Source organism: Arvicanthis niloticus, chromosome 7 (assembly GCF_011762505.2).
Source record: "Arvicanthis niloticus isolate mArvNil1 chromosome 7, mArvNil1.pat.X, whole genome shotgun sequence".
Taxonomy (NCBI): domain Eukaryota; kingdom Metazoa; phylum Chordata; class Mammalia; order Rodentia; family Muridae; genus Arvicanthis; species Arvicanthis niloticus.
The window spans coordinates 83,931,990-83,945,450 of NC_047664.1; the positions used below are offsets into that span (position 1 = coordinate 83,931,990).

Below are 13,461 nucleotides of genomic sequence, written 5' to 3' on the forward strand. Positions count from 1 at the left end.
TACGTTTTCCAATGTGTGCTTTATTGATCATGCTGAGTCTCATCCCTAAATCCTTCTACTGTTTACTGGAACAGTGCGTGCGCATCACTAACTTCTGAGATCCACGGACCCGATGATTTCTCATTACACATGTTTTCTACAAACTGCCGCCACACTACTTTAGTAGAAGGAAGCCTTGAATGTATTAGGGCCTCTGGTTATTCTTCACGTGCCGCTGCATAACACAGTGACAAGGACCTTGGAGAAAATCTACTTTTAATTTAACTAAGACACCCATCCATCACAACAGCAATGGACTTTCCATAACCTTGATCTTGCACGGGCCAACTTTATTAAGTGCAACTCTAACCCCAGGAGAATTCTTCATTGAGTTTTCATTTAATGAAAATGATGGTAGTAATGGTGTCCGAAGAGAAGAAACGCCTCATCAATTAATTCATTGATTTAGTGAAATGACCTTTGGAAGTCTTTGTTTGCTTAAACAAATTACTTTTGCTTTTTTCCCCATGTTACAAATCCTCAAAAAATCTATGTGCCACAAGTCCAAGTTGGCAAAATGAAACAAACTAACCACATAATCTCTTAAAGAACTTCTTATTAGACACCAATTTTTACCCTATAATTTTATAAAAAGACATGGAATACACAAATTATAAATTATGAATTAGAGATGATGAGAGTGTCATTCTGTATTGAAACAAAGATAGTTCATTTAAAAAATACTTAGATATTGAGGGTACCAAGGTGATAATATTGAAATTATTTAGAATTCCCTAAACATTTATTAAAAGGTTCAAATGGACAGGTACACAAATTCTCTTTAGAAAAATAGTCACTGTTTTCTTCGGCTAATTTTGTATCACATTATTTCAGGGAAGAATTTGTTGGCCATAAGCTGTATATTTATGATAGCTATTATACTGTAATAACTAGTATTCCATAGATGTGGCTTAATAGTTCTTATCCATTTTAAATCAAGCAGTGAGACGTTTCAGTAGCTCCAGAAAATTAAAACTTTTACAAGAAGTGAAATTTGTTTTCCAACCACATAAATTTGAGATGAATAAAATACTTTTTTTTTACTTATTTCACAATTGAAGACACCATACTACAGATAATTTAAATTTTCCAGTAATACTATTTATATGTGTTAATATATACATACACCCATACCCTTTCTTCATAAATATATCAAGTAAACATATATATTTTAATATAAGAAATTCTGTATTTAATTTGCATTGTACTTTAAATACTTTATAGCACACACAAATACACACACACACACACAGACATTGAATCTTTATGAATTCAGAATTTGTGTTATTTGCATATGTCCTAGATAGGATTTTTATTGCTGCAATAAAAACACTACAGCAACTTGGGGAGAGAAGGATATATTTGTTTTATGCTTACACATCACTGTTCATCAACTGACATCAACTGACATCAGAAAAAGTACTCAAACTGGGCAGGATCCTGGATGTAGGAACTGATGCAGAGGCCGGGGGGGTGGGGCTTACTGACTTGTTCCTTGTAGTGGTTACTCACTCTGCTTTTTATAGAACCCAGGACCACCATCCCGGGGATGACACCACCTATAATAGGCTGGGCCCTTCCCCAAGAATTACTAACTAAAAAACTAACTAAAACATAGGCCTACCAGGTTTGCTTACAAGCCAATCTTATGAGGGCATTTTCTCATTTGAAGCTCCCTTCTCTACAGTGACATTAGCTTGAGTCACATTGACATAAAACTAACCATCATAATGGCCTTAAGAAAAAAATAATAATTTACTGAGATTTGGAAAGTAAATACTTTAATTATATAAGTTTAACATTTGAATTTGCTGTACTAAAAGAATGTAGAATTGGATTTTCTATTTTCTCTCTCGATTCTCTTATCTTTTCTCTGTCTGCTCTGGGCCTTTTTGGAGGTATGCCTTTTTTGCTACTTCTTTTAACATCTTTAAAAATTAAATGACTCTAGTCTAGTATGTGAGAAATGCATTCTGTTAGATCTTACCCTTGTGGTGTAGGCTGCCTCAGGATCATCTTCCAGTACCCTGGAAAGTCCAAAGTCAGACACTTTGCACACAAGGTTACTGTTGATTAAGATGTTTCTAGCAGCAAGGTCTCTATGCACGTAGCCCATGTCAGAAAGGTACTTCATTCCTGCAGCGATGCCTCTCAGCATGCCAACAAGCTGAATCACAGTGAACTGCCCATCGTTTTTCTGCAAAGACAGTGTAACGTTAGGCTAGAGGTACAATTCACAGGAGGAAAATTTGGAAACCGCCTTCTTTCAATCTTCAAATTAATGTTAACACATTTCAAAATGCAAATGCAATTTCTACTCAAGAAGATGAAAAATATTAGAAACCACAAACTTAAGTGATTATAGTGATCTGGTCAAATGAAGCAAAGACTTTTGAAAGTCCTTCAAAACTCTTTCAGTTCACACCACACACACACACAGAGAGAGGAGAGAGAGAGAGAGAGATAGAGGAGAGGACAGGAGAGAGAGAGAGAGAGAGAGAGAGAGAGAGAGAGAGAAACTGCAAACATAGGCATTTCAGAAAGGAGGATTCAGTGGGAGAAAAAAGGGAGGAAATAGTGTAATAGAATATGTAAAGAACTAAAATTCATTATATACAAGGAGGAAGCCATTAAATAAAAATGTAAACAAATAAATGTGTAAGTATGCTTTGCATATAGCTGTAAACCAAAATCTATAGGAATTATACAAATATGTTCAAATACATTAAGGATATAATTTCCGTTACGAAAATATATATTCAAGCCAAAGTGGGTTCATAGCTAATACTCAGAGTCTGGTGATGGGTTGTTCAAGAAAAAAATTTTAATAGTCATGCTATCATTTTATAAGAATTTTTTATGTAACCCTTTAATTATTAATTGCCATAAACTACAAATGTGTATAAAAGCAATATAAAGAAGATACATAAAAATGATAGATTATTACATATTCTATTCAAGAGGTAAACATTTTGACTTTTGCCTTGGTAATATCTCTGATGGCATGTGAGTCTATAACACCAATAATTACTTGAATACTCAAACCGTGTCAACTTTTGCTTTTTCTTTTATGCACTGCATCTTCGTTATTGTCAAACCTCAGAGAAATTTGCTCATTGTTCCAACCCAGTGCCAACTTTGGTTAACACTGAGTATACTTTGTGGTACTTTTTAAAAAAGCTATCTAGATGGGTAAAGGTGGAATATCCTGAGAAAATGCAGGGCGTTCTGCAGGGTGTGTGCAAGCAGGGATAATTACTGATGACTGGGTGGGAAAATATCAACACTTTCTGGAAATTTGTTGTCTTTTTCAAAGACATTAGATGCAATAAAGTTAAGTGAACTCATAAAGCTTCACTAATTGCTTGAATCACTTTGAATAAACTGATGATGCAACTCTTAGAGACTGGAAAACCAGCAGATGAAGAGATGTAAACGGGTAATATTGTGGTACATTGGTGTGGCTTGAGGATTAAAATAGAAACTTTACATAATAATGAAACATGACAAGCATTCCTCACAGACTCTTTCAAAGTTGCCAACAATTTCATAGCAGTCCTTTTCCTCAATAAGAAGCAACGCCCACTATATTGACTTAATTTATAAACTTACAGACTATAAGTTACTCAGATATGAAAATGTGAAATTACTTTAAACAAGCTATTTACAAATAAAGTGACTTGATATCAATATTTAAAACCAGCAGATGTACATATAATGGTTTGATTCCTGAAGCCCAGAATGCATGATTAAATTAGCTATAATCTCAGGCAGATCACTTTTCTGCTGATCCTTTGACACATAATAATGCTTTACAGACTCTAGTTTGATATCACGTGAACATTTTACATACATTTTTTCAATGTTCATTACCATACATGTTGATATAGAGTGCATCTATATCACCCACTCCAGGACAAGGTACACAATGAAAGACAGGTGGCAAAGGGTGCAAGATATAAAGAATGAGGAGTGCTATGAAGTTCTGTCTTTTAAACATGACTTAGTCACAGCACTAATTAACTCACTGTAGCTGTGGTCACATGCACAAAATCTGAACAACATGGCATTATTCAATATTCTATATTCTATATTCAATATTCTATAGTATAGGGGAGGGTATCAACAAAGCCTATTCCCTCTTTGAGAATTAGCTGGAAAACACAACATCTTTTTCAATGTGGTAGCTACTGGCAAGTTGTGCACTCCAGCAAGTGACTTGACTTTTCTATTTCTCTCTCTCTCTCTCTCTCTCTCTCTCTCTCTCTCTCTCTCTCTCTCTCTCTCTCCACACACACACACACACACACACACACAAAACACACACACAGCAACACACACATACACACTCTCCCACATGTATAAATACCCATGTATTCACACACACACACACAGCAACACACACATACACTCTCCCACACATGTACATACATGCACACATCAAACCCATGTATTCACAAACATACACACACACACACACACACACACACACCATGACAATCTACTAGAGTCAGAATTTATGACAATCTAATAGAGTGAGAACTTGCTGGTAAAAAGAAAGTGATCACTGCGAGTGAAACATGGTTAAGTGTGGGGATGAATAGGATCAAAACCATCATATACATGTATAAAAATGACAGAGAATAGATAAAAGTATTTCAATACTTTGGGTATTTGTATGAACTTTATTTGCTGTTTTTATTATTCTTTTACTGTCCTTTGTTTTGTTTTCTTTCTTTCTTTCTTCCTTCCTTTCTTTCTTTCTTTCTTTCTTTCTTTCTTTCTTTCTTTCTTTCTTTCTTTCTTTCTTTCTCTGTTTTTACCTCCATGTAGCAGGATACTTATTCTGCTACATTGTATTCGCAGTGGAGCATGGTAATTAGGTATTAGAAGAGGAGGTGGAGAATGGAGAGAAAGAGAGGAAGAGGAGAAGAGAAAAAGAGGAAGGGGAACAGATGCTTGGAGAGGAGGTGGTGGGGCAGACCAAAGGAGAGAGAGGTGGAGGACAATGGAGGAGAAAGATATGGCCTGGAAAAACTGCAAGTTATAAGGGATCTCATAGTTGGGGAATAAAAGAGTGTAGTGGTAAATCTGTGCAATCTAGGCTTGCAGTTTATATTCATAATTATTGAGTTGTGCTTTTTTGATTGGTTCTATTTGGGTTGGAGATTTACCCCAATACCTCTGATCCTTTCTTTTCTCTATTCATCCCTACTTTCATTTTCTTTAAAGTAATCATATACTTAAATAAAATTATAGGAGCATATAAATGGGTTTGTATACGTTTTCTGGGAAAAATATGTACCTTACAAATACACATTACTTGTGGCATGTAATGGTGTTGCCGATTTTATTTTAAATCTATTTAAAACTTTACCATTAAATTTGCTCAATTTTAATTTCAGTTCATGAAGAATATACATATGGCAATAGGTAGCTACACTAAGGCTAATCCTTACCTTTAAAAACGTGTCTAAGGAGCCATTCTCCATGTATTCTGTTACTATCATCACAGGTTTACCTGGAAAGAAACACAGAGGAGCCAAGTGTGGTGAGAGAGGGCTACATTCTTGGTTAAGTATTTCTATATTATTTTTTAATAATATATGTTTTGGTCATGTTTTTCCCACACCCTCAACAGCTCCCAGATCCTCCCTCTACTCACAATCTTATATTCTTTCTCTCTTTTTCTGGAAACGATACTAACACCAAAACAACATCAACGACAGAATCCTACAAAACTATTATCTATGATAGAGAAGCCAGATATTTTAGCAGTCTCTATATATTTGTGTGTGTGGTTGTGGTTTTGCACATGCGAATATATATTCATTTCACCACTGTTGTTATATTTAGCTGCATACACACACATACACACATACACACAAACGTGTGTGTGAACTTGTATATGAATGAACTTGTGCATGAGAATACGTGGATTCATCTGTGTGGTCTAGAATTAAGAAGAATATCTATATAACATGGTTAAAACTCTCTTAACCAACTAAGGCAAGGTTGTTTGTTTCTGTTGCTGCAATAAAAGCTTGACCAGAAGCAACTTGAGGAGTTCACTAGACTTTATATATCCTGAGAATACTTCAACATATAGAGAATTCATGTCAGTCAGGATAAGAGGCATGGACTATGGAGGAAAATTGTTTAATGGGTTGCTCCCAGGCTGACAATCAGCTACCTTGCTTATGCTCCTCCGGACAACTGCAAAGGAGTGATACCGTTTACAGTTTGCTCTCTCACATCTACCAACAAGAAAAATATAAAAAGACATACAGATACGCCTATGCACCAAACTTGATTGTGACATTTCCTCAATCAAAATTTCCCCTCAAGTACTTAGTCTTTATGTCAGGTTGAGAAAGAACTAACCAGTGCAAGAGTATTGAATTGAGCCTGTAGCTTTATGTGAATAAAATAGAGTGGATGGTCAGGGAACTCCTAGGATTTGCCTATTTCTGCTCCCCAACACTGGATTTACAAGCAAGCCATTGCTGTCATTTTCTTGTAGATGCTGGTAACTTGACCTCAGGTACTTATTCTTGTATATCACACATGTACTCACGAAGCCATCTCCTCAGCCCCAGGACATAATTTTTTTTTTTATGTGATGACGGTTTACTCTATGATGATATTAAATCAAGGAGAAAATAGTGTGAAGGAATAGAATTGCATTTAAGAAACATACATACATTTGCCAAAATCAATACTGATTCATGTGTAAAAAGTGATAATTCTACTTCACTTGAGATAATTGTACAATATAGCAATAATACCCACCAAAGTACCTAGAACATGCTTTTCCCCAACAATCTTAAAAATGATCTTATCTAACTGTCCTATTTATGATCCATTCAATACAAACTCAGGAAATATATTTTCTTGCCCTTTACATCTTTCTTCTAAGACTTCTTTTCTTCCTTTTCTCAACTATGCATGTCATGTTTTTCAAGCCACTTTCCACAATTGCCTGTTCTAATTCTCTGAGGTATGTGAAGGTTGTTTTAGAAATGATCACATCTGATGGAAGAGATTCACATGATGGAAGAGATTTATACCTGGGTTATACAAGTAGACAGGGGTTTTTCCACACTGACTCTGAAGATAAGCTGCTAGGCCCTTGTTGAGTAAAATATTTAATTTTAGGTCTCAAGTAGAGCAGCTTAAAGAATTTTTGGCAGCGGGAAAACTACTTTGGGTTTGTCAATCAGAGCATTTCAGAGATTGGTGCATAGCTGTAATCATGGAGATCAACTCTCAGTGTGTGCTGTTCCCAAAGGAATGGACACAAATGAGAAAAAGACTTTCCGAAAAAGGCTTAGATGGACATTCATGCTGCTTAGGGGATCAGAACTCTAGATCTGATACTACCAGCTCCTCCTCCCCAATTAATACTCAGGCCCCTGGGGCAGACACTCATCCTTTGTTCTGAGACCTCTGATTCAAAGGTCATTATGCTAGCACTGTCAAGGGCTTTCAGTTTCACAGTAGTATGTCATATACCTCCTCAGGAGCCAAAATCACATGAGTTAATTTGGTTTAAATTTGCTGCCGATTTTATTTGACAACCTGGAGTAACCTGATTAATATACTCAGTATCACATGAATCACATGAGCTTGGACAAGTCTTCTATGCCTGGTTTTTCAGCTGTTACAATGATGTTAATCATGGTGTCTATCTCAGAAATGTGATTTTCCCTCAAGTATCTGTTCAAGAAGTTAGTGTAATATTTACAAGTTGGCTACATGATTTTGTTGGTATTATTTTGTAAATTTGATAAACATTTTATCTCTGAGATAGTATTCTTGATAGATGTAGGTGGCCTCCCTTAATAAATCCTATCTTATCACCACTGAATTTTGTGTGATTTTTTTACATGTCTATATAATAATGAGAATAAAAAAATAACAAAATTCTCTCTGTATGATGAGAAAATATTTAAAATTCACATTTAAAATTCCATAATAATCTCAATTTTTAAAACACATAACATTTTACTTTACACTGAAAATACTTTCGGTAAAATTAATTAATTTAAACTATCTTGAGTTTAGAAAATATCTTTGACAAAAAATTTACTAACTTTTATATCCATTATTTATATTTTATATTTTATACTTCTTATTAATAGAAGTGGATTTACAAAACTATGAGCAGCACTGTTATTGACTTAATAATATTCTCAAGATGAGTCTTTTACTTAGGAATTGATGAGTTCAGGACAGAGTTTGCATACTTAAACATAGCAGACTATATAAGTGCAAAGTTAGCTATAGAAAATCTGACAAAATTATATAGAAGGAAAGAATTCTTCATTTTTCATTATTTGAAATGCACTGTTTAGCATCCTAAGTTGGACAGTTTAATTTCTCACTCAGATGATTATGTTCTTATGAAGTGCATTAATGGCTATTTTTTAATGGAGTGTTATGGTATTATAAAGGCAGAAAATTTTTTTCTTGTCCTCTTTAAAGCTTAACAATTTCTTCCTTTAAAACACTATATGTGATATATTTCCAGAAATTGTCATAAGAAGGGGCTAACATTCAAAAGGGTCTGACCAATATGCCCAGGTAGATCATAAAAAGAATTCAAGTTGAAAAATGGAAATAACTCCTTGCTTTCTGTACTTATATCATGAAATACGTGGAGGAAAGGAAGGACTATTGTTTTACAATTAGACTTCAAAGTACTAATAGTCAGGAATTGTGAAACAAAAATTGATGATGGTTATGATGTAGGGAAAGATAAAACTTTATCCACTGCTGGTAGGAATGTAAACTGATAAAGTGACTGTGGAAATCAGGATGGTAAACTAGTAATCGAACAACAAAATGATCGAGTTCTACTATTCTATTTGAAGACTCTTAGTCATAAAGAAACATTTTTACATATGTCTGATGCTCAACCATTCATAACAGCTAGGAAAGAGAGACAATCTAGATATCTCTCAAGAGATTGTTGGATAAATAACATGTGGCATCAGCAATGAAATTTCTTGCAACAAAAATGAAATATGACATTTGCAAAAAAAATGGGTGGAAATAGAAATAATTGTTAAATAAAAAATGACAGATGCAGAAATAGGAATCTGTAAGATGTTCTCTCATATACGGAACTTAGATTTACACTTACAATAGTGTGTGGTATAGTGTGGTGTATATGTGTGTGTGCATGTGTAGTGTGTGTGTGTGTGTGTGTGTGTGTGTGTCTGTGTATGTGTGTAGACACAGGACAAATAGAAGAAAAAGGTCCATAAAAGGGAGTGATTAGAAAGGGTGCTGTGGGAGGTGAAGCACTGAATAATCATAAAGAGAAAGCAGGAATATGAAAGAGAAAACACTGGAATATCTGTGACGTGAGAACTGAAAATGGGCGACTGGAGGAAAGGGGGAGTCAACAAAGGAGGACAGCTGGCGAGAGACTCTGGTAAGCATTAAAATAAACATTTTCAGCAGTTATGTCAGCATAACGTGAAGAAAAGTCAATAAATATTTGTAGCTTATTCTTATAATCAGAACTGCCAATTTGAAATTTATTTAATGATAGTGAAGGTTCTTCTAATAGGAGTCAGGCAGATATTAAAATGAGAAGAACCGTGTTTGGGGCTCTTTGAGTCTTAATCTGATACCTCAGAGATCATTTTGGATTTTGTAGTTTTATGAATCAGTTTTCTTTCAAGAATCAAAAATTCCTGTGCTCCTCCAGGTCTGATAGACAAACGGCTTAGGCACTAACATCAAAGCTGTTTCAGACTTTATTCCACTGAAGAATCTTGTTACAAAAACGTGTCTGTTATATTTGCTCGCTTTTTGAAAACACTGCTTACCGGGCATAAAGTTGAATTCTCACCAGACAGAAATATGTGGGAACGTAGTCTAACATTAGCTCATTATCACACAACGTATCAGTATTTCTATAAATTGCATCTAAAATAGGGCTAAAAGGGTATGCATTTGCTGGAGGTAATCGCTGACGAGACTCGGAGACTTTCCTAAGTTTTGGAAATCAACCCAAGTTTTCAAAAATTTCCCTCAGTTAGGCTATTTCCTTTAAATCCACCTAATCCATCCCTTCCCTTACAGAAATGATCCAGAGGGTTTTGCTCTTACAATAAGTTACGAGAACTGAATTCCGACCGACTTGTACAGATCACAGACTGATTTAACTCATAGTCACAAACAGACATCAAAACGACGAAAGAAAAACACTGTTCTGTATCTGCTCTTTCCTTATGTATCCATAACCTTTGATTTGTGGTACTTTGCACTGTATCTTCTTAAAGCAATTTCAATTTCTTTTCACCTTGTAATTTACTTTCTCTGCCTGCCTTTGTGTATTTTAGACTTACTAGTAGTGGTTACAAATTAGAGATAAATAACGGACTCAATTTTCCCTTAGCACCCGTCAAGCATTGTTTCAACACTCCCATATAACCAAGTCTGCAGTTGCTTAAGTCCCTTATATAAAATTACATGCTATTTACAAATGGCATATGAACATCCTGAATTTACTGTGTTCTAGATTGCTTACCATATATAATACATTGTAAGTGCTATGGGAATAGTTTCATTTTTTAAAGGATTGATTGCAAGGGAAATGCCTGCACTTGTTTAAGAGAGAAGCAACTCTCCCCCACCCCCAGGCAATTTCCATCTGCAGCAGGTTGAAACCTTGGATATAAAATCTGCAGGAGGCCAACCTTGTTTACAACTGTGGAGTACCAAGGTCTAGAGTGCAGAAGTGGGACAGATGTCTTACAAAAAAGTATCTCATTTCCTGTAAATTTGTATCTTAAATTTCACCTCCAGTTCTCCAAACTTAGAAGAGAAAAATCATATTGTAAAAAAAGACCTCTATAATCAGAATGGCAACTAATAATGAAAAAAATACACGTTTAGAAAAAAAGGGGGGTTCTTTTCAAATGAGACAGGTGGCTTGTCTAAGTGATTTTTTTTCAACCACTATTATCTAATTTTAAAAGTCAGATTAATTAGGTATGATAGTGCAGGTTGAAATGTCAAAAGCAAAAATGTAATTTGAGAAGTATGAGCGAGACACAAAATGAATTTCTAATTTCAATGATGATGGAAAAGCAATTAAAATGGATGTTTGCAAACAAGTACAAGATTCTTTTGTTGATAAGGATAAGACTCTTCAGGTTCCATTCGATTATTTTTTTATGCCTGAGTCATTTTAATGCTAATTACATTTATTTTGGCTTATGTTTTGTCTCAGTTGCTGCTATCCAGCAAAACTGACATGGTAATAATTACCATGGCTTACTCTAACCGTTGTAAATTCAATAAAAGTGTATAAATCATTTTTCATTATCCAGCTGGAAGAAGAGAAATGGTGTAGATCTGCCAATAATTTTGAAAGCATATTATCAAAAAATCCATATAAAAAGAACTTATAAAGCATATCAAGACAGGACTTTAATCACAGACGATATTCAACATTGCTTTGTGTTATTTCCCGAGGACCTACCCCAGGCGATCTATGCAAAAGAGGCACATTATTTGTGGAATCTGCTTTTATTATTGATGTTCATAAGCTAGCTATTATTTATTAATTTATTAAATTCTTAGCTTTACAAGAAACTGTGCCATTAATTGTCACTGAAGTTCTGTAATAGTGATATGACAATCAGTTCTGAGATCAAGTGAGGTTCAAAAAGACTGTTACTACAGTTGACCAGAGAAAGCATTGTAGAAAGTAGAGCTGGAGATATAAGGAATGTTCATATTATTTTTAAATGATGATAATTTTTAAAATACATATTTCTAGACCAAATCTATCTTATGCTCTAACATATGTGCAATTTTTTGTGTCCTTATATGGACTTGCTGATCACGACTGCATCATACCAAGTATGTAAACATTGACTCCTTTCTGGAGGAATTGAACTTCTCTCATAATCTTCCTTTTGTTTCTCTCACTGTCTCTCTTTGTCTTTGTCTCTGTGTCTGTCCCTGTCTGCATATATCTGTTTGTCTATACTTCCCTCCCTTCACTCAAGCTCCCTGTCCTGACACATATTAAAGGCAATCTATTATGAAATGAATTCCCATTTCACTTGTAAGAATTATGTAAGGTTCTTCAGGCTAAAAGGAATACATGTAAAAATGGAAATGTAGTTTGCTTTTATGAAGGGCTACGAGAAGAAGGAACTAGGACTTGCTACTCAGTAAGTTTTCATTTGTGCAGGAATTATTTGTGGAAGTTGAAGCCATCCTTTAAAGAGCATTTTGTCAGTGATAATGAGCTAAAGGGTTTTTTTTTTTTTTTCTTTTGGAAGGTAGCTTTCGGTACATACTTTTAATTATGTATTCGAAAATGAATTGGTGTGTTGTTGAATTTTTGGTTGTTTTATTTTGTTTTCTTTGTTTTGAGAACAAGGTTGGCACTCATTCTGTACTTTACTTCTGCTAGACTTGATGTGTAGCATGCTGGTCTCAGATTGATGATTGTACTTGATTGAGTTTGTGAATCTAGAATTCCAGATGACAGAAAACATGCTTGGTTTGTGTTTGTGTGTTTGTGTGTGTGTGTGTGTGTGTGTGTGTGTGTGCATGCTAAAATCTACTATCCATCCTTAAGTAAGGTAGAATACTGCTTTTCTCATCGTGCGATTTTGCTACCCATATGCCAAAGTTATTTAAAGAAATCTCTGTGAAATCTCAGTGCAGTTCTTGCTTTTCACAGTGTGGACCATGATAAGTAGCAGAGGCACAGCCTGTAATCTTGTTAGAAATGGAAAATATGTGTCCCCAGTGAAGTCAATTGAAATAGATCTAGCAGTTGAACAATAACCCAAGAGGCAAGTTTAGTTCTGAGAAACATTAAACAAGGCTACATCACAAATCTGTAGTTAAATCTTATGTTACTTGTGTTTATACTATCTGGTTTTATGAAGCCATTAGCTCATCAATAAACACTGACACCACTTCAGGCTATTAGGGAGCCTTTCATTTAGAGGTATCATAATTCAATAGAAAACAAATGTCATAGGGATTATTTTAGAAACACTTTCTAAGTGGCAGAGGACTAAATGTATACCCCTGTCTATGGCTATGTATCTACAGTTTCATTTTATTGTTCCACAGTATTTAGCTTGTATTCCATTTTGTGTACTGACCCTTAACAGTTTGAAAATGATTTTATTTTAATCTTAAGAAAAACTAAGGTTTAATGTAGTAGAGCTACTTAAGTATTAATGGTCACTGACAACCAAAAAATAAGGCAGTTTTCCCATAATTGAAATAGATAATCCTTATTGAGAGAGAAAAGCAAACAGAACAACAACAAAGCAGACAAACAAATTAGCAAGCTACAGAATTACTAGGTAGAAATATTCGTATACATTTTAACTCTGTGGAGTGATTACTTGCTGTCTGACAAATTAT

General features: G+C 34.7%; 1 protein-coding gene across 5 annotated transcripts in view; it reads right to left on the reverse strand.

The window, feature by feature from the left end:
- The window catches only part of Epha5 (EPH receptor A5), a 308,023-nt gene that overhangs the window by 24,876 nt on the left and 269,686 nt on the right, over positions 1–13,461 (reverse strand). For all 5 annotated transcript variants that reach the window (XM_034508731.2, XM_076938719.1, XM_034508730.2 and 2 more), the window contains 2 exons: positions 5,499–5,560; positions 2,027–2,236 (listed from right to left, as the gene is read on the reverse strand). In XM_034508731.2, the coding sequence (XP_034364622.1) occupies positions 2,027–2,236; positions 5,499–5,560 (272 nt within the window). The remainder of the gene's footprint in view (positions 1–2,026; positions 2,237–5,498; positions 5,561–13,461) is intronic.